The following is a 26,854-nucleotide window of genomic DNA, read 5'->3' on the forward strand; positions in this document are numbered from 1 at the left end:
TATTGGCCTCAGCTATGTGTAGACTGTTGTCCGTGTTTGCTGTGTTCTAGTGGACATTCTGCTCTATTGGCCTCAGCTATGTTTAGACTGTTGTCCGTGTTTGCTGTGTTCTAGTGGACATTCTGCTCTATTGGCCTCAGCTATGTGTAGACTGTTGTCCGTGTTTGCTGTGTTCTAGTGGACATTCTGCTCTATTGGCCTCAGCTATGTGTAGACTGTTGTCCGTGTTTGCTGTGTTCTAGTGGACATTCTGCTCTATTGGCCTCAGCTATGTGTAGACTGTTGTCCGTGTTTGCTGTGTTCTAGTGGACATTCTGCTCTATTGGCCTCAGCTATGTTTAGACTGTTGTCCGTGTTTGCTGTGTTCTAGGGTAGTATAAAATAGATGTTTCTCCTATTCTGACCACTTTGCCCAGTCATATTCAAGGTTAGAATTTCTTTCTAGGGGTTCTGATTTTTCTAGCCTTGAGATGCTATCAAAAATGCAAATCTACAGTATTTCACTTTTTAATGTGTATAGTATTGCGTACTAGGTGGTGTCCAATGAATTCTGTAACCACTCCCTCTTCAAATCAGGGCTGATTGGAAAAAGCTGTTCAAAAGAAGACATTGTATTATCATATCATTGTTTTCACTGACCAAGGCCATGCAGCCAAAACGCGTCAGAGTATTTCAACCTTGTTTCCATTGAACACGCCATACAAATAAAGGCATTTAAATTAGTTATATGAAGAGTGCCTTGGTCCTCCTTTTTTTATGACAAAGCTTTAGTTTTTATAAATATTTAGGGATAACTTATTCCTTGCCACCCATTCTGAAACTAACTGCAGCTCTTTGTTAAGTGTTGCAGTCATTTCAGTCGCTGTAATAGTTAACGTGTATAGTGTTGAGTCATCCACATACATTGACACGCTGGCTTTACTCAAAACCAGTGGCATGTCATTAGTAAAGATTGAACAAAGTAAAGGGCCTTAACAGCTGCCCTGGGGAACTCCTGATTCTACCTGGATAATGTTGGAGAGGCTTCCATTAAAGAACACCCTCTGTGCTCTGTTAGACAGGTAACTCTTTATCCACATTATAGCAGGGGGTGTAAAGCCATAACACATATGTTTTTCCAGCAGCAGACTATGATCAATAATGTCAAAAGCCGCAGTGAAGTATAACAAGACCCCACAATCTGTTCTTTCATCAATTTCTATCAGCCAATAATCAGTCATTTGTGTAAGTGCTTTCCATTGAAAGTCTGTCAATTTGTTTACTGTAAAATAGCATTGTATCTGGTCAACCACCATTTTTTCCCAAAAGTTTACTAAGGGTTGCTAACAGGCTCATTGGTTGGCTATTTGAGCCATAAATGTATCACTGCACCGTCCACGATATGCAGCAGAGATTAACAATAGTAGTCCACATGGGTCTGTACCTCCAAGGCAATATTAGTCCACATGGGTCTGTACCTCCAAGGCAATATTAGTCCACATGGGTCTGTACCTCCAAGGCAATATTAGTCCACATGGGTCTGTACCTCCAAGGCAATATTAGTCCACATGGGTCTGTACCTCCAAGGCAATATTAGTCCACATGGGTCTGTACCTCCAAGGTAATATTAGTCCACATGGGTCTGTACCTCCAAGGCAATATTAGTCCACATGGGTCTGTACCTCCAAGGTAATATTAGTCCCATATTAAACTCTGTCAGTTTAAGATATACAGTACATATCTGTTTTCTGCATGGGCTTCGTCTCAATCCACCGTGTCCTCCAACATCACCCTTCGTCCTCTGTGTTGAATGGTGACCTCAATACACCGTGTCCTCCAACAACACCTTCTGTCCTCTGTGTTGAAAGGTGACCTCAATCCACCGTGTCCTCCAACATCACCCTCTGTCCTCTGTGTTGAAAGGTGACCTCACTCCACCGTGTCCTCCAACATCACCCTCTGTCCTCTGTGTTGAAAGGTGACCTCACTCCACCGTGTCCTCCAACATCACCCTCTGTCCTCTGTGTTGAAAGGTGACCTCAATCCACCGTGTCCTCCAACATCACCCTTCGTCCTCTGTGTTGAAAGGTGACAGAACTAGAGCAGTGTTTGTCAGACCGTGAGGCATCCTGAAAATCAGTCTTCTCACGTAAACATCTGTAGCGTTCGAACGATTTGCCCCACTATAATGACCCCTCTATGGAAAGATGAAACGCTCACGAACACGATGGTGTTCTCCCAAGCGTCTTGGGACTCGTCTGAAGTCGGTACAGCCGATCTGCCAACTTCTGTCTGTAGGGTCCCAACAGTTTGGGCTACACACTAACATGACCCATCTGTGGAAAGGTGAGACTCTCAGGAACCCGTACACATTGATTGTTTTGTTCACAGGACTCACAGGACTCGTCTAAAGGTCCCCTCGTACCAGTCAAAACATGTTATGGAAGTATACATGGAGACTGTTTAGTGGAGAAAAAAAACTGAGCTGTTTCATACTGTTTGTTTCTATTCCAGCTGTTTGTTTCTATTCCAGCTGTTTGTTTCTATTCCAGCTGTTTCATACTGTTTGTTTCTATTCTAGCTGTTTCATTCGGTTTGTTTCTATTCCAGCTGTTTGTTTCTATTCCAGCTGTTTGTTTCTATTCCAGCTGTTTGGTACTGTTTGTTTCGATTCCAGCTGTTTGTTTCTATTCCAGCTGTTTGTTTCTATTCCAGCTGTTTCATACTGTTTGTTTCTATTCTAGCTGTTTCATTCGGTTTGTTTCTATTCCAGCTGTTTGTTTCTATTCCAGCTGTTTGTTTCTATTCCAGCTGTTTGTTTCTATTCCAGCTGTTTGGTACTGTTTGTTTCGATTCCAGCTGTTTGTTTCTATTCCAGCTGTTTGTTTCTATTCCAGCTGTTTGGTACTGTTTGTTTCTATTCCAGCTTTTTGTTTCTATTCCAGCTGTTTGGTACTGTTTGTTTCTATTCCCGCTGTTTGGTACTGTTTGTTTCTATTCCAGCTGTTTGGTGCTGTTTGTTTCTATTCCAGCTGTTCGGTACTGTTTGTTTCTAGTCCAGCTGTTTGGTACTGTTTGTTTCTATTCCAGCTGTTTGGTACTGTTTGTTTCTATTCCAGCTGTTTGTTTCTATTCCTGTTTTGCAGTTTTTTTGTGTTATTTTCCAGCTGTGTTGGACTGTTTGTTTCTCTTCAAGTTGGTTTTGTAGTGTCGGTTTATATTCCAGTTGATTTAGAATGTTTGTTTTTATTCCAACTGTTTTGTACTGTTTTTTTTCTATTTTATGTTAGACTGTTTGTTTCTATTCCAGTTGTTTTGGACTCATCCACGACAACAGTAACTACATCATCCACTACAGCAGTAACTACATCATCCACTACAGCAGTAACTACAACAGTAACTACATCATCCACTACAACAGTAACTACATCATCCACTACAACAGTAACTACATCATCCATGACAACAGTAACTACATCATCCACTACAACAGTAACTACATCATCCACTACAACAGTAACTACATCATCCACTACAACAGGAACTACATCATCCACTACAACAGTAACTACATCATCCACTACAACAGTAACTACATCATCCACTACAACAGTAACTACCTCATCCACTACAACAGTAACTACATCATCCACTACAACAGTAACTACATCATCCACTACAACAGTAACTACATCATCCACTTCAACAGTAACTACATCATCCAGTACAACAGTAACTACATCATCCACTACAACAGTAACTACATCATCCACGACAACAGTAACTACATCATCCACGACAGCAGTAACTACATCATCCACTACAGCAGTAACTACATCATCCACTACAACAGTAACTACATCATCCACGACAACAGTAACTACATCATCCACGACAGCAGTAACTACATCATCCACTACAGCAGTAACTACATCATCACTACAACAGTAACTACATCATCCACTACAACAGTAACTACATCATCCACTACAACAGTAACTACATCATCCACAACAACAGTAACTACATCATCTACAACAACAGTAACTACATCATCCATGACAACAGTAACTACATCATCCACTACAACAGTAACTACATCATCCACTACAACAGTAACTACATCATCCACTACATCATCCACGACAACAGTAACTACATCATCCAATACAACAGTAACTACATCATCCACTACATCAGTAACTTCATCGGTAACTACCTCATCCACTACAACAGTAACTACATCATCCACTACAACAGTAACTACATCATCCACTACAACAGTAACTACATCATCCACTTCAACAGTAACTACATCATCAAGTACAACAGTAACTACATCATCCACTACAACAGTAACTACATCATCCATGACAACAGTAACTACATCATCCACGACAGCAGTAACTACATCATCCACTACAGCAGTAACTACATCATCACTACAACAGTAACTACATCATCCACTACAACAGTAACTACATCATCCACTACAACAGTAACTACATCATCCACAACAACAGTAACTACATCATCCACAACAACAGTAACTACATCATCCATGACAACAGTAACTACATCATCCACTACATCATCCACTACAACAGTAACTACATCATCCACTACAACAGTAACTACATCATCCACTACATCATCCACAACAACAGTAACTACATCATCCACTACAACAGTAACTACATCATCCACTACATCAATAACTACATCGGTAACTACATCATCCACTACATCGGTAACTACATCATCCACTGCATAAGTAACCACATCAGTAACTACATCATCCACTACATCATCCACTACATCATCCACTACAACAGTAACCACATCATCCACTACAACAGTAACTACATCATCCACTACATCGGTAACTACATCATCCACTACATCAGTAACCACATCAGTAACTACATCATCCACTACATCAGTAACCACATCATCCGGTGTTGTGGACGTCTTCAACGGCCATGACAAGGACTTGATTATATTCAGGGCACTGTATCAGACTTCTCCTTAAAGGTAATTTATGCCTTATCTAAAATCCGCAGTGTTTACCATAAATGCGATCTCAGCAAACAGGTTGGAAATTACCTTTAAAAGGCACGTTGTCAACTGTATAGTGCACTGTGCTACAGCACGTCTTGGAATGAATTCCGGCCTAAACCACAGCAGGTTAGCTGTAGCAGCTGTACGGTAGGTTACGGTAGGCCTGTCTACTGAGGTGTCCCACAATCCCTGGCAGGTCAATAGAAGGCCAGATTGCAGGGTGAGAGGCTTAAAAATACTTCTTTAACCTTTCGCCTCCCCTTCATCTACACTGATTAAAATGGATTTAACAAGTGACATCAATCAGGGATCATAGCTTTCACCTGGATTCACCTGGTCGGTCTCTGTCATGGAAAGAGCAGGTGTTCATCATGTTTTGTATAATCAGTGTATATTTAACTTAAAACCTTCAATATTAATCTACCCTTTGTCTCTCTCTCTCTCTCCTCTCCACCTCCATCATAATGTGGACCGGTGAGAGAGTCTTTACGAGTGACATTAATAGTCGGTCTGAATTGAAGGCGTCTGTATATCACTGAGCCTTGAGTGTGGGTTCTACCCCCCCCTCATAGGTCTGAAGTGAAGGTGTCTGTGTATCACTGAGCCGTGAGTGTGGGTTCTACCCCCCCCCCCCCCCTCTTAGGTCTGAAGTGAAGGTGTCTGTGTATCACTGAGCCGTGAGTGTGGGTTCTACCCCCCCCCCCCCCTCTTAGGTCTGAAGTGAAGGCGTCTGCATATCACTGTGCCGTGAGTGTGGGTTCTACCCCCCCCCCCCCCCCCCCCCCCCTCATAGGTCTGAAGTGAAGGCGTCTGTATATCACTGAGCCGTGAGTGTGGGTTCTACCCCCACACCCCTCATATGTCTGAAGTGAAGGCGTCTGTATATCACTGTGCCGTGAGTGTGGGTTCTACCCCCCCTCATATGTCTGAAGTGAAGGCGTCTGTATATCACTGAGCCGTGAGTGTGGGTTCTACCCCCCCCCCCCTCCTCATAGGTCTGAAGTGAAGGCGTCTGTATATCACTGAGCCGTGAGTGTGGGTTCTACCCCCCCCTCATAGGTCTGAAGTGAAGGCGTCTGCATATCACTGTGCCGTAAGTGTGGGTTCTACCCCCACACCCCTCATATGTCTGAAGTGAAGGTGTCTGTATATCACTGAGCCTTGAGTGTGGGTTCTACCCCCCATCCTCGTAGTGCTGAGTGGAATGGAAAAGACCCATGACATTTTCATGTAGCAACTCCAGTCTCCATATTGGGGAATTTCTCCATATCTTCACATGCTTTAGTCCTGCTCTCTCACTCGCTCTGACACCCGTAGAAACACTCAAATGTAAATTCAACCATCATTTAAATGTACAGATCCCCAAATATATAATGTTGAAACTTTGAAATGAATGTAGTCAACACACACACACACACACACACACACACACCTGCATACACACACACACACACACACACACACACACACCTGCATACACACACACACACACACACACACACACACACACACGGTGCCTTACTTTAAAACACAAAAGAGCTTCTTAAAGCATCTTAAAAGGATAATCCACTACCAGAAAAACAACTCCTGTTGGTGGAAACGTATGTACGATCAGTGGGTATCTTCTGATTAGTCAAGTCAGATTTCTCAGACTTCTGATTGCTCAGTCTGAGAGATCTAACTTCTGATTGGTCAGTCTGAGAAATCAGGTTATTCTGTAGGAACACGTCATAGCTACAGTACATGGTTCTGGTCACTGGAGACAGCAGAAAACACACTATCACATCGCATTTCAGATTGTCAAATCAGCCAACAGATGGTATGGCCACACTTGTCATGACAACATATATATATATATATATATATATATACAGTTGAAGTCGGAAGTTAACATACCCCTTAGCCAAATACATTTAAACTCAGTTTTTTTTACAATTCCTGACATTTAATCCTTGTAAAAATTCCCTGTCTTAGGTCAGTTAGGATCACCACTTTATTTTAAGAATGTGAAATGTCAGAATAATAGTCACATTCCAAGTGGGTTAGAAGTTTACATACACTCAATTAGTATTTGGTAGCATTGACTTTAAATTGTTTAATTTCTGTCAAACGTTTCGGGGAGCCTTCCACAAGCTTCCCTCAATAAGTTGGGTGAATTTTGGCCCATTATTCCTCCTGGTGTAACTGAGTCAGGTTGGTAGGCCTCCTTGCTCGCACACGCTTTTTCAGTTCTGCCCACATATTTTCTATAGGATTGAGGTCAGGGCTTTGTGATGGCCACTCCAATACCTTGACTTTGTTGTCCTTAAGCCATTTTGCCACAAGTTTGGAAGTATGCTTGGGGTCATTGTCCATTTGGAAGACCCATTTGCGACCAAGCTTTAACTTCCTGACTGATGTTTTGAGATGTTGCTTCAATATATCCACATAATTTTCCTACCTCATGATGCCATCTATTTTGTGAAGTGCACCAGTCCCTCCTGCAGCAAAGCACCTCCACAACATGCTGCTGCCACCCTCGTGCTTCACGGTTGGGATGGTGTTCTTCGGCTTGCAAGCGTCCCCCTTTTTCCTCCAAACATAACGATGGTCATTATGGCCAAACAGTTCTATTTTTGTTTCATCAGACCAGAGGACATTTCTCCAAAAAGTACAATCTTTGTCCCCATGTGCAGTTGCAAACCGTAGTCTGGATTTTTTTATGACGGTTTTGGAGCAGTGGCTTCTTCCTTGCTGAGCAGCCTTTCAGGTCGATATAGGACTCGTTTTACTGTGGATATAGATACTCTTGTACCCGTTTCCTCCAGCATCTTCACAAGGTCCTTTGCTGTTGTTCTGGGATTTATTTACACTTTTCGCACCACAGTACGTTCATCTCTAGGAGACAGAACACATCTCCTTCCTGAGCGGTATGACAGATGCATGGTCCCAGATGCATGGTCCCGTTTATACTTGCGTACTATTGTTTGTACAGATGAACGTGGTGCCTTCAGGCGTTTGGACATTGCTCCCAAGGATGAACCAGACTTGGTCTACAATGTTTTTTTTCTGAGTTCTAAGACAGGGAATTTTTACTAGAATTAAATGTCAGGAATTGTGGAAAACTGAGTTTAAATGTATTTAGCTAAAGAGCATGTAAACTTCTGACTTCAACTGTATATATATATATATATATATATTGCTTAGATGTGCTCAATTTAATCAATGTAACAAATTATTCAACTCAGTTTCTCCATTTCGCAATGCGCCCTGTTCCCTCAGTGGGAAACGTGGGAAAGGGCCTCTGTTGCCATAGCAACGTACTCTGCACTCGCTCTGGGCAGCAGAGTTGCCAAGTTGAACTCAGATGAGACAGACTCCTAAATTGATAGTGCAGTTTGTTTAGGTGATTTTACAGCTAGCTAGCTACTTCACATGCTAATATTGACTTTGGTATAATTGTGTGTAGCCACGTTTGCTTGCTAGCTACCTACCTAGCTAACTAGCCCGCCAGCCCGAAGAGAGCAGTGCATTGTGGGGTTTTCAGTCGACTTGAGTTGCAACAGATTTCCACAATGATTTTCACATGTTGCTACCAAACCTTGTTATATTGTTTGCACATATTAGTGTAAACACTGTGTTCCAGTATGATATGTTGGATAAAAGAATAAAGACAGACAACACATGTGAAGTTCAATAGCCTTGTTCAAGCATTGTAAAAGTCCCTACATACAGGGTCATGGGGAACAGCCCAGCTAGTCGATTACCTATCAACCAGACTCTGTAACACACAGAATGAATAATACTATTCTGCAGGTGGAGATGGATACTGATGTAGCTACTGGGTGGCTGAACAAAAAGCCTGGATGAAGCACTCTTCCAGGGTAATGAACAGGTGGTCAGAGCTGTGGCCCTGTGGCTCCATCTGGTCACCCCAGCCTCCTTAGGGGCTCTGGCCAGCCTGTCTACTCACCTGGCCCTGGCCCCTGCCAACCGCCTCCTGCCTACTGAAACTTGTCCTCTGCTATCAATTATGGAGCCTCTCACTGCAGGCCAGGCAACGAAGCCTCCATCCCCTCATCTCTCCATCCTCTCATCTCTCCATCACCTCATCTCTCCATCCCCTCATCTCTCCATCACCTCATCTCTCCATCACCTCATCTCTCCATCCCCTCATCTCTCCATCCTCTCATCTCTCCATCCTCTCATCTCTCCATCCTCTCATCTCTCCATCCTCTCATCTCTCCATCCTCTCATCTCTCCATCCTCTCATCTCTCCATCCCCTCATCTCTCCATCCCCTCATCTCTCCATCCTCTCATCTCTCCATCACCTCATCTCTCCATCCTCTCATCTCTCCATCCCCTCATCTCTCCATCCTCTCATCTCTCCATCCTCTCATCTCTCCATCCCCTCATCTCTCCATCCTCTCATCTCTCCATCCTCTCATCTCTCCATTCCCTCATCTCTCCATTCCCTCATCTCTCCATCCCCTCATCTCTCCATCCTCTCATCTCGCATCTCTCCATCCTCTCATCTCTCATCTCTCCATCCTCTCATCTCTCCATCCTCTCATCACTCCATCCCCTCATCTCTCCATTCCCTCATCTCTCCATCCCCTCATCTCTCCATCCTCTCATCTCTCCATCCCCTCATCTCTCCATCCTCTCATCTCTCCATCACTCCTCTTGGCAGGAGGGACACCTGCAGTGTTTGTCACCTCTCCTGTTTGCATCTGGGAACGGACAGGATTGTGGGGGATCGACCATCTGCTGTCACCTCTCCTGTTTGCATCTGGGAACGGACAGCATTGTGGGGGATCGACCATCTGCTGTCACCTCTCCTCGTGACAAAGGGCAGTGGAATGAACATGATGCATTATGGTCCCGTACACACAGCCTGTACAACAGAAGGACAATGGCAGTGATACAGCAGGTTGCCCGTGCAAAAAGAATTGCACAAAAGTGGTTGAGACACTACAGAATGGTTGTGTAATTAAAATATATATATATATATATATATATATATATATTGTGTGATATGTTTCATACAACTCAGTAACACACCAAGTAAGCAATATAGCCTAATGTTGCATATTCACCGTTAGGAATACATCTGTCAAATACGCAGTAGGCTATCGTGAGCTGAGTGAGAAATCTGACCTCATATTCATTTATCATGACTGTGATTGACAGGCTGTGAACGTGTACCTTAGCACAGGTCTCATGCCTGGCGTTGGAGCTTGCCCAGTGTGTGTCGGTCGGAGGCAGCAGTGGACACCAGGTAGCAGCATCTGGGCTGTTTTTTTTTTCTAGAACCCACAGTGCCTACGGCGTCCAAGCTCTAGTGGTCAAAACACCTGTCCCTGATGCACACACACACACACACACACATACGCACGTGCGCCACCGGTGTGAAGTGGCTAGCTAGTTAGCGGTGAGCTCTAATACTGTTTCAATCGTTGGCGTCCCTCGCTCTGAGACCTGGAAGTAGTAGTTTCATTTGCAGCAAGGACAGCAGCTTATGTGGAACGTTAAAGGTAACGATGCTTCGAGGGTGACTGTTGTCGGTATGTTTAGAGGGTCCCTGGTTCGAGCCCAGGTTGGGGCAAGGAGAGGGACAAAAGCAATACCTGTTACACACACACCAGGCTGGAGGGAGAATGTCCTTGAGGAATGTGTTGGTTAATATTGTTAATATCATCTCTCTCTCTCACCTGCTTGTCGAAACATCTCGTTAAGGTCAGGCACTGATGTTGGGTGATTAGGCCTGGCTCGCAGTCGGCGTTCCAATTCATCCCAAAGGTGTTCAATAAGGTTAAGGTCAGGGTTATGTGCAGGCCAGTCAAGTTCTTCCACACCGATCTCCACAAACCATTTCCGTATGGACCTCGCATTGTGCACGGAGGCATTGTCATGCTGTAACAGGAAAGGGCCTTCACCAAACTGTTGACACAACGTTGGAAGCACAGAATCGTCCAGAATGTCATTGTATGCTGTAGCGTTAAGATTTCCCTTCACTGGAACTAAGAGGCCCGAACCATGAAAAACAGACCCAGACAATTATTCCTCCTCCACCAAACTTTACAGTTGCCACTATGCATTCGGGCAGGTAACGTTCTCCTGGCATCCCTAAGGAGGTCGCCTTTCCATTGCTCCAGTCCAATGGCGGTGAGTTTTTACACTAGTCGCCCCCGACGCTTGGCATTGTGCATGGTGAGCTTAGGCTTGTGTGAGGCTGCTTGGCCATGGAAACCCATTTGATGAAGCTCCTGACGAACAGTTATTGTGCTGACGTTGCTTCCAGAGGCAGTTTGGAACTCGGTAGCTTGGCTGTTGCTCCAAGACGTGTCCACTTCACAATAACAGCATGTACAGTTGACCGGGGAAGCTCTAGCAGGGCGGAAACTAGACGAACTGACTTGTTGGAAAGGTGGCATTATATGACGGTGCCACGTTGAAAGTCACTGAGCTCTTCACTAAGGCCATTCTACTGCAAATGTTTGTCTATGGAGATTGCATGGCGGTGTGCTCAATTTTATTGAGGTGTGGCTGTAATGGCTGAATCCACTCATTTGAAGGGGTGTCATTATACAACCAAACCCTACCCTGGGAGGCAATCGAGATGGTCCTCGTTCTCTCTGCTCATGAGATATACAGTAGACCAGGGACCCTAACCCTAACACCACAGTACAGTACCTAACCCTAACACCACAGTACAGTACCTAACCCTAACCCTACAGTACCTAACCCTAACACCACAGTACAGTACCTAACCCTAACACCACACAGTACAGTACCTAACCCTAACACTACAGTACCTAACACAGTACAGTACCTAACCTTAACACCACAGTACACAGTACAGTATCTAACCCAACTGAAAAAACATCTAAGGAAAATTCTATTGGACTATTTTCTAAAGGTTGTTCATGCTCTTACCACCTAACACATCTAACACCACAGTTTCCATGCAACTTATTCACTCAGAAGTAAGACATTTATTCCTGAACAGAAAATGTGCAGGAACACCATTCCCCAGCAAGAGGTCCACACCCCCCAAAGTCATTACAGGAGAAAACACAGACACTTTTCCAAGACGACTCAAAGATTAAAGCATATTTTTCCTTTGAAGTTTCTCTTCAGCTCTGTTCTGTTCTTTCTTTAACAACATGGTTGTGATGGACCCACGAAGGGCATGTCTCTCCCTCAGAGACCAAGGCCTAGCCGTGTCACTGGACGCTGTCCAACCAGAGATACTGAGGACCAGGACCAGGTCATTATAAAGGACTAGGACCAGGTCATTATATAGGACTAGGTCATTATATACGACTAGGATCAGGTCATTATATAGGACTAGGACCAGGTCATTATATAGGACCAGGACCAGGTCATTATATAGGACTAGGACCAGTTCATTATATAGGACTAGGACCCGGTCATTATATAGGACCAGGCCATTATATAGGACTAGGACCAGGTCATTATATAGGACCAGGTCATTATATAGGACTAGGACCAGGTCATTATATAGGACTAGGACCAGGTCATTATATAGGACTAGGACCAGGTCATTATATAGGACCAGGACCAGGTCATTATATAGGAATAGGACCAGGTCATTATATAGGAATAGGACCAGGTCATTATATAGGACTAGGACCAGGTCATTATATAGGACCAGGACCAGGTCATTATATAGGACCAGGTCATTATATAGGACTAGGAACAGGTCATTATATAGGACTAGGACCAGGTCATTATATAGGAAAAGGACCAGGTCATTATATAGGACTAGGACCAGGTCATTATATAGGACTAGGTCATTATATAGAACCAGGACAAGGTAATTATATAGGACTAGGACCAGGTCATTATATAGGACTAGGACCAGGTCATTATATAGGAGTAGGACCAGGTCATTATTTGGGCCAGGTCATTATATAGGAATAGGGCCAGGTCATTATATAGGACCAGGACCAGGTTATTATATAAGACCAGGTCATTATATAGAACCAGGACCAGGTCAATATATAGGACTAGGACCAGGTCATTATATAGGACTAGGACCAGGTCATTATATAGGACCAGGACCAGGTCATTATATAGGACTAGGACCAGGTCATTAGATAGGACTAGGACCAGGTCATTATATAGGACCAGGACCAGGTCATTATATAGGACCAGGACCAGGTCATTAAATAGGACTAGGACCATGTCATTATATAGGACCAGGACCAGGTCATTATATAGGACTAGGACCAGGTCATTATATAGGACTAGGACCAGGTCATTATATAGGACTAGGACCCGGTCATTATATAGGACCAGGCCATTATATAGGACTAGGACCAGGTCATTATATAGGACCAGGTCATTATATAGGACTAGGTCATTATATAGAACCAGGACCAGGTCATTATATAGGACCAGGACCAGGTCATTATATAGGACCAGGACCAGGTCATTATATAGGACCAGGTCATTATATAGGACTAGGACCAGGTCATTATATAGGACTAGGACCAGGTCATTATATAGGACTAGGACCAGGTCATTATATAGGACTAGGACCAGGTCATTATATAGGACCAGGACCAGGTCATTATATAGGACTAGGACCAGGTCATTATATAGGACTATGACCAGGTCCTTATATAGGACTAGGTCATTATATAGGACCAGGACCAGGTCATTATATAGGAATAGGACCAGGTCATTATATAGGACTAGGACCAGGTCATTATATAGGACCAGGACCAGGTCATTATATAGGAATAGGACCAGTTCATTATATAGGACTAGGACCCGGTCATTATATAGGACCAGGCCATTATATAGGACCAGGACCAGGTCATTATATAGGACCAGGTCATTATATAGAACTAGGACCAGGTCATTATATAGGACCAGGACCAGGTCATTATATAGGAATAGGACCAGGTCATTATATAAGACTAGGACCAGGTCATTATATAGGACCAGGACCAGGTCATTATATAGGACCAGGTCATTATATAGGACTAGGACCAGGTCATTATATAGGACTAGGTCATTATATAGAACCAGGACCAGGTAATTATATAGGACTAGGACCAGGTCATTATATAGGACTAGGACCAGGTCATTATATAGGAGTAGGACCAGGTCATTATTTGGGCCAGGTCATTATATAGGAATAGGGCCAGGTCATTATATAGGACCAGGACCAGGTCAATATATAGGACTAGGACCAGGTTATTATATAGGACTAGGACCAGGTCATTATATAGGACTAGGACCAGGTCATTATATAGGACTAGGACCAGGTCATTATATAGGACTAGGACCAGGTCATTATATAGGACCAGGACCAGGTCATTATATAGGACTAGGACCAGGTCATTAGATAGGACTAGGACCAGGTCATTATATAGGACCAGGACCAGGTCATTATATAGGACCAGGACCAGGTCATTAAATAGGACTAGGACCATGTCATTATATAGGACCAGGACCAGGTCATTATATAGGACTAGTACCAGGTCATTATATAGGACTAGGACCAGGTCATTATATAGGACTAGGACCAGGTCATTATATAGGACCAGGTCATTATATAGGACTAGGACCAGGTCATTATATAGGACCAGGACCAGGTCATTATATAGGACTAGGACCAGGTCATTATATAGGACCAGGTCATTATATAGGACTAGGACCAGGTTATTATATAGGACTAGGACCAGGTCATTATATAGGACCAGGTCATTATATAGGACTAGGACCAGGTCATTATATAGGACCAGGTCATTATATAGGACTAGGACCAGGTCATTATATAGGACTAGGACCAGGTCATTATATAGGACCAGGCCATTATATAGGATTAGGACCAGGTCATTATATAGGACTAGGACCAGGTCATTATATAGGACCAGGACATTATATAGAACTAGGACCAGGTCATTATATAGGACCAGGTCATTATATAGGACTAGGACCAGGTCATTATATAGGACTAGGACCAGGTCATTATATAGGACCAGGACATTATATAGAACTAGGACCAGGTCATTATATAGGACTAGGTCATTATATAAGGAACCGGGTGCCATGTAGGAGACCCCATGGGTCTGTGATGGGGCTGCTTCCCAATAACATCAAACACCTCTGTGTTTACTGTTGTTATTCCACATTCTCGTTGGTGTAATATACTGAACAACCATTTTAATGCAACATGCAACAATTTTAAATATTTACAGTTCATATTTTAAAAAAATATATATGTATTCTTCATTTACCTAGGCAAGTCTTATTTACAATGACCCCGGACGACATTGGGCACCGCCCGTTGGGATTCCCAATCACAGCCGGGTGTGATACAGCCTGGATTCTCTAGCACTGAGATGCAGTGCCTTATACCAATATCTGGTGTGATCAGAAAACCAGTCAGTATCTGGTGTGATCAGAAAACCAGTCAGTATCTGGTGTGATCAGAAAACCAGTCAGTATCTGGTGTTGATCAGAAAACCAGTCAGTATCTGGTGTGATCAGAAAACCAGTCAGTATCTGGTGTGATCAGAAAACCAGTCAGTATCTGGTGTTGATCAGAAAACCAGTCAGTATCTGGTGTGACCACCATTTGCCTCACGCAGCACGACACGTCTCCTTCTCATAGAGTTGATCAGGCTGTTAATTGTGGTCTGTGGAATGTTGTTCCTCTCCTCTTCTGTGTGAAGTTGCTGTATATTGGCGGGAACTGGAACATGTGGTTGTACACGTCAATCCAGAGCATCCCAAACATGCTCACCGGGTGACATGTTTGGTGAGTATGCAGGCCGTGGAAGAACTGGGACATTTTCAGCTTCCAGGAATGGTGTACAGGTCCTTGAGACATGGGGGCTGTGCATTCTCATGGTGAAACATGAGGTGATGGCGGCAGATGAATGGCACCACAATGGGCCTAAGGATCTCATCACGGTGTCTTTGTACATTCAAATTGCCTTCGATAAAATGCAATTGTGTTCGTTGTTGGCAGCTTATACCTGATTATGGAAAAAGTACCCAATTTTCATACTTGAGTAAACGTAAAGATACCTTCATAGAAAATGACAAAAGTGAAAGTCACCCAGTAAATAACAAAGTAAATGTAGAATTGTTTTCAAATTCCTTACATTAAGAAAACCAGACTGCACCATTTTCTTGTTGTTTTTAGCCAGGGACACACTTCAACACTCAGACATAATTTACAAACTATGCATCTGTGTTTAGTGAGTCCTCCAGATCAGAGGCAGTAGGGATGACCAGGGATGTTCTCGGTTTTAGTGAGTCCTCCAGATCAGAGGCAGTAGGGATGACCAGGGATGTTCTCTGTTTAGTGAGTCCTCCAGATCAGAGGCAGTAGGGATGACCAGGGATGTTCTCTGTTTAGTGAGTCATTCAGATCAGAAGCAGTAGGGATGACCAGGGATGTTCTCTGTTTAGTGAGTCCTCCAGATCAGAGGCAGTAGAGATGACCAGGGATGTTCTCTGTTTAGTGAGTCCTCCAGATCAGAGGCAGTAGGGATGACCAGGGATGTTCTCTGTTTAGTGAGTCCTCCAGATCAGAGGCAGTAGGGATGACCAGGGATTAGTGAGTCCTCCAGATCAGAGGCAGTAGGGATGACCAGGGATGTTCTCTGTTTAGTGAGTCATTCAGATCAGAAGCAGTAGGGATGACCAGGGATGTTCTCTGTTTAGTGAGTCCTCCAGATCAGAGGCAGTAGAGATGACCAGGGATGTTCTCTGTTTAGTGAGTCCTCCAGATCAGAGGCAGTAGGGATGACCAGGGATGTTCTCTGTTTAGTGAGTCCTCCAGATCAGAGGCAGTAGGGATGACCAGGGATTAGTGAGTCCTCCAGATCAGAGGCAGTAGGGATGACCAGGGATGTTCTCTGTTTAGTGAGTCCTCCAGATCAGAGGCAGTAGGGATGACCAGGGATGTTCTCTGTTTAGTGAGTCCTCCAGATCAGAGGCAGTAGGGATGACCAGGGATGTTCTCTGTTTAGTGAGTCCTCCAGATCAGAGACAGTAGAGATGACCAGGGATGTTCTCTGTTTAGTGAGTCCTCCAGATCAGAGGCAGTAGGGATGACCAGGGATGTTCTCTGTTTAGTGAGTCCTCCAGATCAGAGGCAGTAGGGATGACCAGGGATGTTCTCTGTTTAGTGAGTCCTCCAGATCAGAGGCAGTAGGGATGACCAGGGATTAGTGAGTCCTCCAGATCAGAGGCAGTAGGGATGACCAGGGATGTTCTCTGTTTAGTGAGTCCTCCAGATCAGAGGCAGTAGGGATGACCAGGGATGTTCTCTGTTTAGTGAGTCATTCAGATCAGAGGCAGTAGGGATGACCAGGGATGTTCTCTGTTTAGTGAGTCCTCCAGATCAGAGGCAGTAGAGATGACCAGGGATGTTCTCTGTTTAGTGAGTCCTCCAGATCAGAGGCAGTAGGGATGACCAGGGATGTTCTCTGTTTAGTGAGTCCTCCAGATCAGAGGCAGTAGGGATGACCAGGGATGTTCTCTGTTTAGTGAGTCCTCCAGATCAGAGACAGTAGAGATGACCAGGGATGTTCTCTGTTTAGTGAGTCCTCCAGATCAGAGGCAGTAGGGATGACCAGGGATGTTCTCTGTTTAGTGAGTCCTCCAGATCAGATGCAGTAGGGATGACCAGGGATGTTCTCTGTTTAGTGAGTCCTCCAGATCAGAGGCAGTAGGGATGACCAGGGATTAGTGAGTCCTCCAGATCAGATGACCAGGGATGTTCTCTGTTTAGTGAGTCCTCCAGATCAGAGGCAGTAGGGATGACCAGGGATTAGTGAGTCCTCCAGATCAGAGGCAGTAGGGATGACCAGGGATGTTCTCTGTTTAGTGAGTCCTCCAGATCAGAGGCAGTAGGGATGACCAGGGATGTTCTCTGTTTAGTGAGTCATTCAGATCAGAAGCAGTAGGGATGACCAGGGATGTTCTCTGTTTAGTGAGTCCTCCAGATCAGAGGCAGTAGAGATGACCAGGGATGTTCTCTGTTTAGTGAGTCCTCCAGATCAGAGGCAGTAGGGATGACCAGGGATGTTCTCTGTTTAGTGAGTCCTCCAGATCAGAGGCAGTAGGGATGACCAGGGATTAGTGAGTCCTCCAGATCAGAGGCAGTAGGGATGACCAGGGATGTTCTCTGTTTAGTGAGTCATTCAGATCAGAAGCAGTAGGGATGACCAGGGATGTTCTCTGTTTAGTGAGTCATTCAGATCAGAAGCAGTAGGGATGACCAGGGATGTTCTCTGTTTAGTGAGTCCTCCAGATCAGAGGCAGTAGGGATGACCAGGGATTAGTGAGTCCTCCAGATCAGAGGCAGTAGGGATGACCAGGGATGTTCTCTGTTTAGTGAGTCATTCAGATCAGAAGCAGTAGGGATGACCAGGGATGTTCTCTGTTTAGTGAGTCCTCCAGATCAGAGGCAGTAGAGATGACCAGGGATGTTCTCTGTTTAGTGAGTCCTCCAGATCAGAGGCAGTAGGGATGACCAGGGATGTTCTCTGTTTAGTGAGTCCTCCAGATCAGAGGCAGTAGGGATGACCAGGGATTAGTGAGTCCTCCAGATCAGAGGCAGTAGGGATGACCAGGGATGTTCTCTTTTTAGTGAGTCCTCCAGATCAGAGGCAGTAGGGATGACCAGGGATGTTCTCTGTTTAGTGAGTCCTCCAGATCAGAGGCAGTAGGGATGACCAGGGATGTTCTCTGTTTAGTGAGTCCTCCAGATCAGAGGCAGTAGGGATGACCAGGGATGTTCTCTTGATAAGTGCGTAAATTGGACCATTTAAAAGCATTTAAAATGTAACAAGTACTTTTGGGTGTCAGGGAAAATGTATGGAGTAAAAAGTATATTTTCTTTAGGATTGTAGTTTAGTAAAAGTAGTCAAACATATAAATAGTAAAGTACAGATACCCCAAAAAACGAATTAAGTAGTACTTTAAAGTATTTTTACTGAAGTACTTTACACCACTGTCCATACCATAACCCCACCGCCAACAGGCACTCTCTTCACAGCGGTGACATCATCAAACCACTCACCCACACGACGAAATGCACGTGATCTGCAGTTGTGATGCCGGTTGGACGTCATTCCAAATTCTCTAAAACGACTTTAGAGGCAGCTTATGGTGGAGAAAATCTGGCAAAAGCTCTGGTGGATATTCCTGCAGTCAGCATGCCAATTACACGCTCCCTCAAAAATTGAGACATCTGTGCCATTGTGTTATGTGACAAAACTGCACATTTTAGAGGATACTTTTATTGTCCTCAGAACAAGGTTCACCTGTGTAATGATCATGCTGTTTAATCAGCTTATTGATATGCCATACCTGTCAGGTGGATGGATTATATTGGCAAAGGAGCAATGCTCACTAACAGGGATGTAAACTAATTTGTGCACAACTTTGGAGAGAAATAAGCTTTTAGTGCAAATGGGACATTTCTGGGCTCTTTTATTTAGATGAGTGACTGATCGTACAGATGTCTGATAGATGGAGTGACTGATCGTCCAGATGTCTGATAGATGGAGTGACTGATCGTCCAGATGTCTGATAGATAGAGTGACTGATCGTCCAGATGTCTGATAGATGGAGTGACTGATCGTCCAGATGTCTCTATTGTACGTATTCTCTGATAGATTAAAGATTGATGCCTTTCTCATATCGGTCACACTTATTAACTAGAATAGTCAGTCATCTGTTGAGCCTGATCTGCTATTTAGATTTCAGGAATGACAATGTCTAGTTTCGCCTCGTGTAGCCTACTAGCATTCTCACTTTGCATATTTAAAATCACTCTATCTCCAAACATCTGAATTCCTGTCGAGTAGCGAGCGTCTTCCTCAGAGAAATATACTGCCCCCTACTGTCCACCGGCAGGTAAAGCGATGTAATAAAAAATACACAGGATTGATAGCACAGCTGTCACACTGACAGACAATGCCCTGATACTTTGCCAACAGCTGGATACGGAATCTGTCATACAGCGTGATACAATAGATTCCATGTGTGTTCCAAACGGTTACCTGTTCCCTATATAGTGCACTACTTTTGACCAAAGACAAGTGCACTATATAGGAATTAGGGTGCCATTTGGGACGCGTGAATAGATTCCAGTGATTGGTGTGTGTGTGTGTGCATTGTGCTGGAAGTCTGACAGACAGAGACAGTCGGTCAGTAACTCAGCAGCTGGTATTGACTGGCTGTTGTTCTCCCTCGCTCAGGGCACAAGACTCTAATACAGAGAGGAGCACCAATCAATGATACTCATTTTAATAGCTCTCCTTTGTTTGACAAGTAGAGAACTGAACATTTCAAGTGACTTGGGGAACTCGAGTCAACTCAAGTCGTGTTCAGAGGTGATAGAAAATCAGATTTTTCACAGGACGGGTAAACTTTCAGTGACTAATTTCTGTGAAGTATACTAATAAATAATGTTATTTAATAGAAACATTTGAATTGTGTTCTTGCTGTTTGCTATAAAAAAGAAACAATAAAAACATATTATTTTAAATGATGGGCGCAGGCTGAACAGCAAGACATACAGACCAGCCTGTATCTAAAACATCAGCCGAAACCCAGCGCCTAAACCCAGCCTAAACCCAGCCCCTAAACCCAGCCCCTAAACCCAGCCCCTAAACCCAGCACCTAAACCCAGCCCCTAAACCCAGCCCCTAAACCCAGCCCCTAAACACAGCCCCTAAACCCAGTCCCTAAACCCAGCCGAAACCCAGCCCCTAAACCCAGCCGAAACTCAGCCCCTAAACCCAGCCGAAACCCAGCCCCTAAACCCAGCCAAAACCCAGCACCTAAACCCAGCCCCTAAACCCAGCCGAAACACAGCACCTAAACCCAGCCCCTAAACCCAGCCGAAACCCAGCCCCTAAACCCTGCACCTATACCGTTGACAGAGCAAAAACCAAGACATGAGGTTGAAGGAATTGTCCGTAGAGCTCCGAGACAGGGTTGTTTCGAGGCACAGATCTGGGAAAGTGTACCAAAACATTTCTGCAGCATTGAAGGTCCCCAAGAACACAGTGGCCTCCATCATTCTTAAAAGGAAGATTTATGGAACCACCATGACTCTAGCTAGGCTAGAGCTGCCGCTTTCAAGGAGCGGGACTCTAACCCAGACGGTTATAAGAAATCCCGCTATGCCCTCAGACGAACCATCAAACAGGCAAAGCGTCAATACAGGACTAAGATTGAATCCTACTACACCGGCTCTGATGCTCGTGGGATGTGGCAGGGATTGAAAAACTACAACGGACTACAAAGGGAAACCCAGCCGTGAGCTGCCCAGTGATGCGAGCCTACCAGACCGGCTACATGGCTTTTATGTTCGCTTTGAGGCAAAACAAAATCAAATAAAAATCAAATCAAATTTTATTTGTCACATACACATGGTTAGCAGATGTTAATGCGAGTGTAGAGAAATGCTTGTGCTTCTAGTTCCGACAATGCAGTAATAACCAACGAGTAATCTAACTACCAATTACAAAACTACTACATTATACACACAAGTGTAAAGGGATAAAGAATATGTACATAAAGATATATGAATGAGTGATGGTACAGAGCGGCATAGGCAAGATGCAGTAGATGGTATCGAGTACAGTATATACATACGAGATGAGTATGTAAACAAAGTGGCATAGTTTAAAGTGGCTAGTGATACATGTATTACATAAAGATGCAGTAGGTGATATAGAGTACAGTATATACGTATACATATGAGATGAATAATGTAGGGTATGTAAACATTATATTAAGTAGCATTGTTTAAAGTGGCTAGTGATATATTTTACATCAATTCCCATTATTAAAGTGGCTGGAGTTGAGTCAGTGTGTTGGCAGCAGCCACTCAATGTTAGTGGTGGCTGTTTAACAGTCTGATGGCCTTGAGATAGAAGCTGTTTTTCAGTCTCTCGGTCCCAGCTTTGATGCACCTGTACTGACCTCGTCTTCTGGATGATAGCGGGGTGAACAGGCTGTGACTCGGGTGGTTGTTGTCCTTGATGATCTTTATGGCCTTCCTGTGACATCGGGTGGTGTAGGTGTCCTGGAGGGCAGGTAGTTTGCCCCCGGTGATGCGTTGTGCAGACCTCACTACTCTGGAGAGCCTTACGGTTGTGGGTGTTCCCTCTGCTGTTTCCTAAAGTCCACAATCATCTCCTTAGTTTTGTTGACGTTGAGTGTGAGGTAATTTTCCTGACACCAGACTCCGAGGGCCCTCACCTCCTCCCTGTAGGCCGTCTCGTCGTTGTTGGTAATCAAGCCTACCACTGTTGTGTCGTCCGCAAACTTGATGATTGAGTTGGAGGGGTGCGTGGCCACGAAGTCATGGGTGAACATGGAGTACAGGAGAGGGCTCAGAACGCACCCTTGTGGGGCCCCAGTGTTGAGGATCAGCGGGGTGGAGATGTTACCTACCCTCACCACCTGGGGGCGGCCCGTCAGGAAGTCCAGTACCCAGTTGCACAGGGCGGGGTCGAGACCCAGGGTCTCGAGCTTGATGACGAGTTTGGAGGGTACTAGGGTCTAGGGTGGGTCTAGGGTGTCAGGTAGGGTGGAGGTGATATGGTCCTTGACTAGTCTCTCAAAGCACTTCATGATGATGGAAGTGAGTGCTACGGGGCGGTAGTCGTTTAGCTCAGTTACCTTAGCTTTCTTGGTAACAGGAACAATGGTGGCCCTCTTGAAGCATGTGGGAACAGCAGACTGGGATAAGGATTGATTGAATATGTCCGTAAACACACCAGCCAGCTGGTCTGCGCATGCTCTGAGGGCGCGACTGGGGATGCCGTCTGGGCCTGCAGCCTTGCGAGGGTTAACACGTTCAAATGTTTTACTCACCTTGGCTGCAGTGAAGGAGAGTCCGCATGTTTTGGTTGCAGGCTGTGTCAGTGGCACTGTTTTGTCCTCAAAGCGGGCAAAAAAGTTATTTAGTCTGCCTGGGAGCAAGACATCCTGGTCCGTGACGGGGCTGGTTTTCTTTTTGTAATCCGTGATTGACTGTAGACCCTGCCACATACCTCTTGTGTCTGAGCTGTTGAACTGCGATTCTACTTTGTCTCTATACTGACGCTTAGCTTGTTTGATTGCCTTGCGGATGAAATAGCTAAACTGTTTGTATTCGGTCATGTTTCCAGTCACCTTGCCCTGATTAAAAGCAGTGGTTTGCGCTTTCAATTTCACGCGAATGCTGCCATCAATCCACGGTTTCTGGTTTGGGAATGTTTTAATCGTTGCTATGGGAACGACATCTTCAATGCACGTTCTAATGAACTCGCTCACCGAATCAGCGTATTCGTCAATGTAGTTGTTTGACGCAATACGAAACATATCCCAGTCCACGTGATGGAAGCAGTCTTGGAGTGTGGAATCAGATTGGTCGGACCAGCATTGAACAGACCTCAGCGCGGGAGCTTCTTGTTTTAGCTTCTGTCTGTAGGCAGGGAGCAACAAAATGGAGTCGTGGTCAGCTTTTCCGAAAGGAGGGCGGGGGAGGGCCTTATATGCGTCGCGGAAGTTAGAATAGCAATGATCCAAGGTTTTACCAGCCCTGGTTGCGCAATCGATATGCTGATACAATTTAAGGAGTCTTGTTTTCAGATTAGCCTTGTTAAAATCCCCAGCTACAATGAATGCAGCCTCCGGATAAATGGATTCCAGTTTGCAAAGAGTCAAATAAAGTTCGTTCAGAGCCATCGATGTGTCTGCTTGGGGGGGGATATATACGGCTGTGATTATAATCTAAGAGAATTCCCTTGGTAGATAATGCGGTCTACATTTGATTGTGAGGAATTCTAAATCAGGTGAACAGAAGGATTTGAGTTCCTGTATGTTGTTGTGACCACACCACGTCTCGTTAACCATAAAGCATACGCCCCCGCCCCTCTTCTTACCAGAAAGATGTTTGTTTCTGTCGGCGCGATGCGTGGAGAAACCAGCTGGCTGCACCGACTCCGATAGTCTCTCGAGTGAGCCATGTTTCCGTGAAGCAAAGAACGTTACAGTCTCTGATGTCCCTCTGGAATGCTACTCTTGCTCGGATTTCATCAACCTTGCTGTCAAGAGACTGGACATTGGCGAGAAGTATGCTGGGGAGTGGTGCACGATGTACCAGTCTGACCAGAAGACCGCTTCGTTTCCCTCTTTTACGAAGTCGTTGTTTTGGGTCGCCGGCTGGGATCCATTCCGTTGTCCTGGGTGAAAGGCAGAACACAGGATCCGCTTTGCGAAAGTCATATTCTTGGTCGTACTGATGGTGAGTTGACGCTGCTCTTATATTCAGTAGTTCTTCTCGACTGTATGTAATGAAACCTAAGATGACCTGGGGTACCAATGTAAGAAATAACACGTAAAACAACCAAAAACTGCATAGTTTCCTAGGAACGCGAAGCGAGGCGGCCAACTCTGTCGGCGCCGGATGTATGTCCTGAAGCATGCATGAGAGCACCAGCTGTTCCGGACGACTGTGTGATTACGCTCTCTGTAGCCGATGTGTATTATATCACAGCACCAATACATTATAATGTATGAACAGCACGAGGCAGCCAAACACCATGAGGCAGCCTAACAACACGAGACAGCCTAACAACACGAGGCAGCCTAACAACACGAGGCAGCCTAACAACACGAGGCAGCCAAACACCACGAGGCAGCCAATCACCACGAGGCAGCCAAACACCACAAGGCAGCCAAACACCACGAGGCAGCCAAACACCACGAGGCAGCCTAACAACACGAGGCAGCCTAACAACACGAGGCAGCCTAACAACACGAGGCAGCCTAACAACACGAGGCAGCCTAACAACACGAGGCATCCTAACAACACGAGGCGTCCCAACACCACGAGGCGTCCCAACAACACGAGGCAGCCAGACAAAACGAGGCAGCCAGACAAAACGAGGCATCCTGACAACATTGAGGCAGCCCAACAACATGAGGCAGCCAGACAAAACGAGGCAGCCAGACAAAACGAGGCATCCTGACAACATTGAGGCAGCCCAACAACATGAGGCAGCCAGACAAAACGAGGCAGCCCAACAACATGAGGCAGCCTGACAAAACAACAAATATTCTCACTATATTCCCTCCCGGTAGACTAGATCAGACTGTCTGATAAACATATGAACAGCGTGCCTGTCTCCCTCACTCTCTCACAAACACACTAGCAGGGCTGTGTATCTATCTGAACAAAGTGATCCTATTGTGAAGAAGTGGAGGAAGACTGAGACCCTATAGAACCTTATGGGCCCCGGTCAAAAGGAGTGTACTATATAGGGCATAGGGTGCCATTAAAGAGGCAGACGAACAGTGGTCTGACACCAGACACAGCCCCAGGCCTCTCTGTGCTGCTGCAGGACCCAACATCTGCTGCCTGGTCTGGGATAATGCAAAATGTTCATCTCTCATGCCCTTTCTACACAAACACACACAATAATCTCTCATGTCCTTTCTCCTGAGGACAGGGCCATGCCAGAGCAGTGACCTGCCTCTAACTCTCCCAGGAAGACATCAGATGGTACACGCACACGCGTGTGCACACAAACACACGCGCATGCACACACACTCACACTCCAGCGTGCCCTGGTTTGGTTGTGACTTGGGGGTAGAAAGAGAAAAGAAACACACATTAAAACAGGTGTGGTCTCCACAATGCCAGTGTTGATGGTTCATTATGGACACTCAGGTGTGGTCTCCACAATGCCAGTGTTGATGGTATATTATGGACACTCAGGTGTGGTCTCCACAATGCCAGTGTTGATGGTACATTATGGACACTCAGGTGTGGTCTCCACAATGCCAGTGTTGATGGTATATTATGGACACTCAGGTGTGGTCTCCACAATGCCAGTGTTGATGGTACATTGTGGACACTCAGGTGTGGTCTCCACAATGCCAGTGTTGATGGTATATTATGGACACTCAGGTGTGGTCTCCACAATGCCAGTGTTGATGGTACATTGTGGACACTCAGGTGTGGTCTCCACAATGCCAGTGTTGATGGTATATTATGGACACTCAGGTGTGGTCTCCACAATGCCAGTGTTGATGGTACATTATGGACACTCAGGTGTGGTCTCCACAATGCCAGTGTTGATGGTACATTATGGACACTCAGGTGTAAGTTACATTTGATACATATAGTACAGCGAGTGCAGGGTCCCGTAATGTAATGTCTGCCTGTCCGTTCGGGGCCTTAGTAAAAGCCATTAAATATGACTGCGACCCTGTATGACAACAACCCTAGTTCCTCTGTCAAGGTCGTCTCTCAGGACATCCTCTCTGTTCCTCTGTCGAGGCTGTCTCTATCGGGACATCCTCTCTGTTCCTCTGTCAAGGATGTCTCTCTCGGGACATCCTCTCTGTTCTTCTGTCAAAGCTGTCTCTCTCAGGACATCCTCTCTTTTCCTCTGTCAAGGCCGTCTCTCAGGACATCCTCTCTGTCCCTCTCTGTCAAGGCTGTCTCTCTTCTAAGTGCACTTTCCCTCCCAACCAGACTAGTGCTTTGGAATTGATTGAAACGAAATGTCACAAATATGCCCTGTAGCTCCGAGCTACGAGCCGTCCTTCCGTGCACGGCCTTAATTATTCATCAATTAGTTGTCTTTATTTATTTATTTTTGCAGAGATGTATGGTTCCCCTGCTCTAAATCAGTCCAAAGTCATTCATTTCTGGGTTTGCAATTAAACCTTATGCATAATTCATGAGCCAGACCCAACTCTTGTCTGTCTGTCTGTAGACACTGCAACAAGCTGAGGTCTCTCTGTACTCTGGAGGGA

At 45.1% G+C, this 26,854-nt stretch overlaps 1 protein-coding gene across 1 annotated transcript; it reads left to right on the forward strand.

Annotated features, from left to right (window-relative positions):
* Positions 1-1,649: 1,649 nt before the first annotated feature.
* LOC139372401 (dynein heavy chain-like) lies at positions 1,650-4,965 on the forward strand. The gene is made up of 5 exons (XM_071112110.1): positions 1,650-1,668; positions 2,013-2,067; positions 3,290-3,703; positions 3,952-4,302; positions 4,455-4,965. Exons 1-5 carry the CDS (start codon positions 1,650-1,652, stop codon positions 4,963-4,965), a joined length of 1,350 nt encoding a protein of 449 aa, XP_070968211.1.
* Positions 4,966-26,854: the final 21,889 nt, after the last annotated feature.

The sequence above is a fragment of the Oncorhynchus clarkii genome, chromosome 18, assembly GCF_045791955.1.
Source record: "Oncorhynchus clarkii lewisi isolate Uvic-CL-2024 chromosome 18, UVic_Ocla_1.0, whole genome shotgun sequence".
Classification (NCBI taxonomy): domain Eukaryota; kingdom Metazoa; phylum Chordata; class Actinopteri; order Salmoniformes; family Salmonidae; genus Oncorhynchus; species Oncorhynchus clarkii.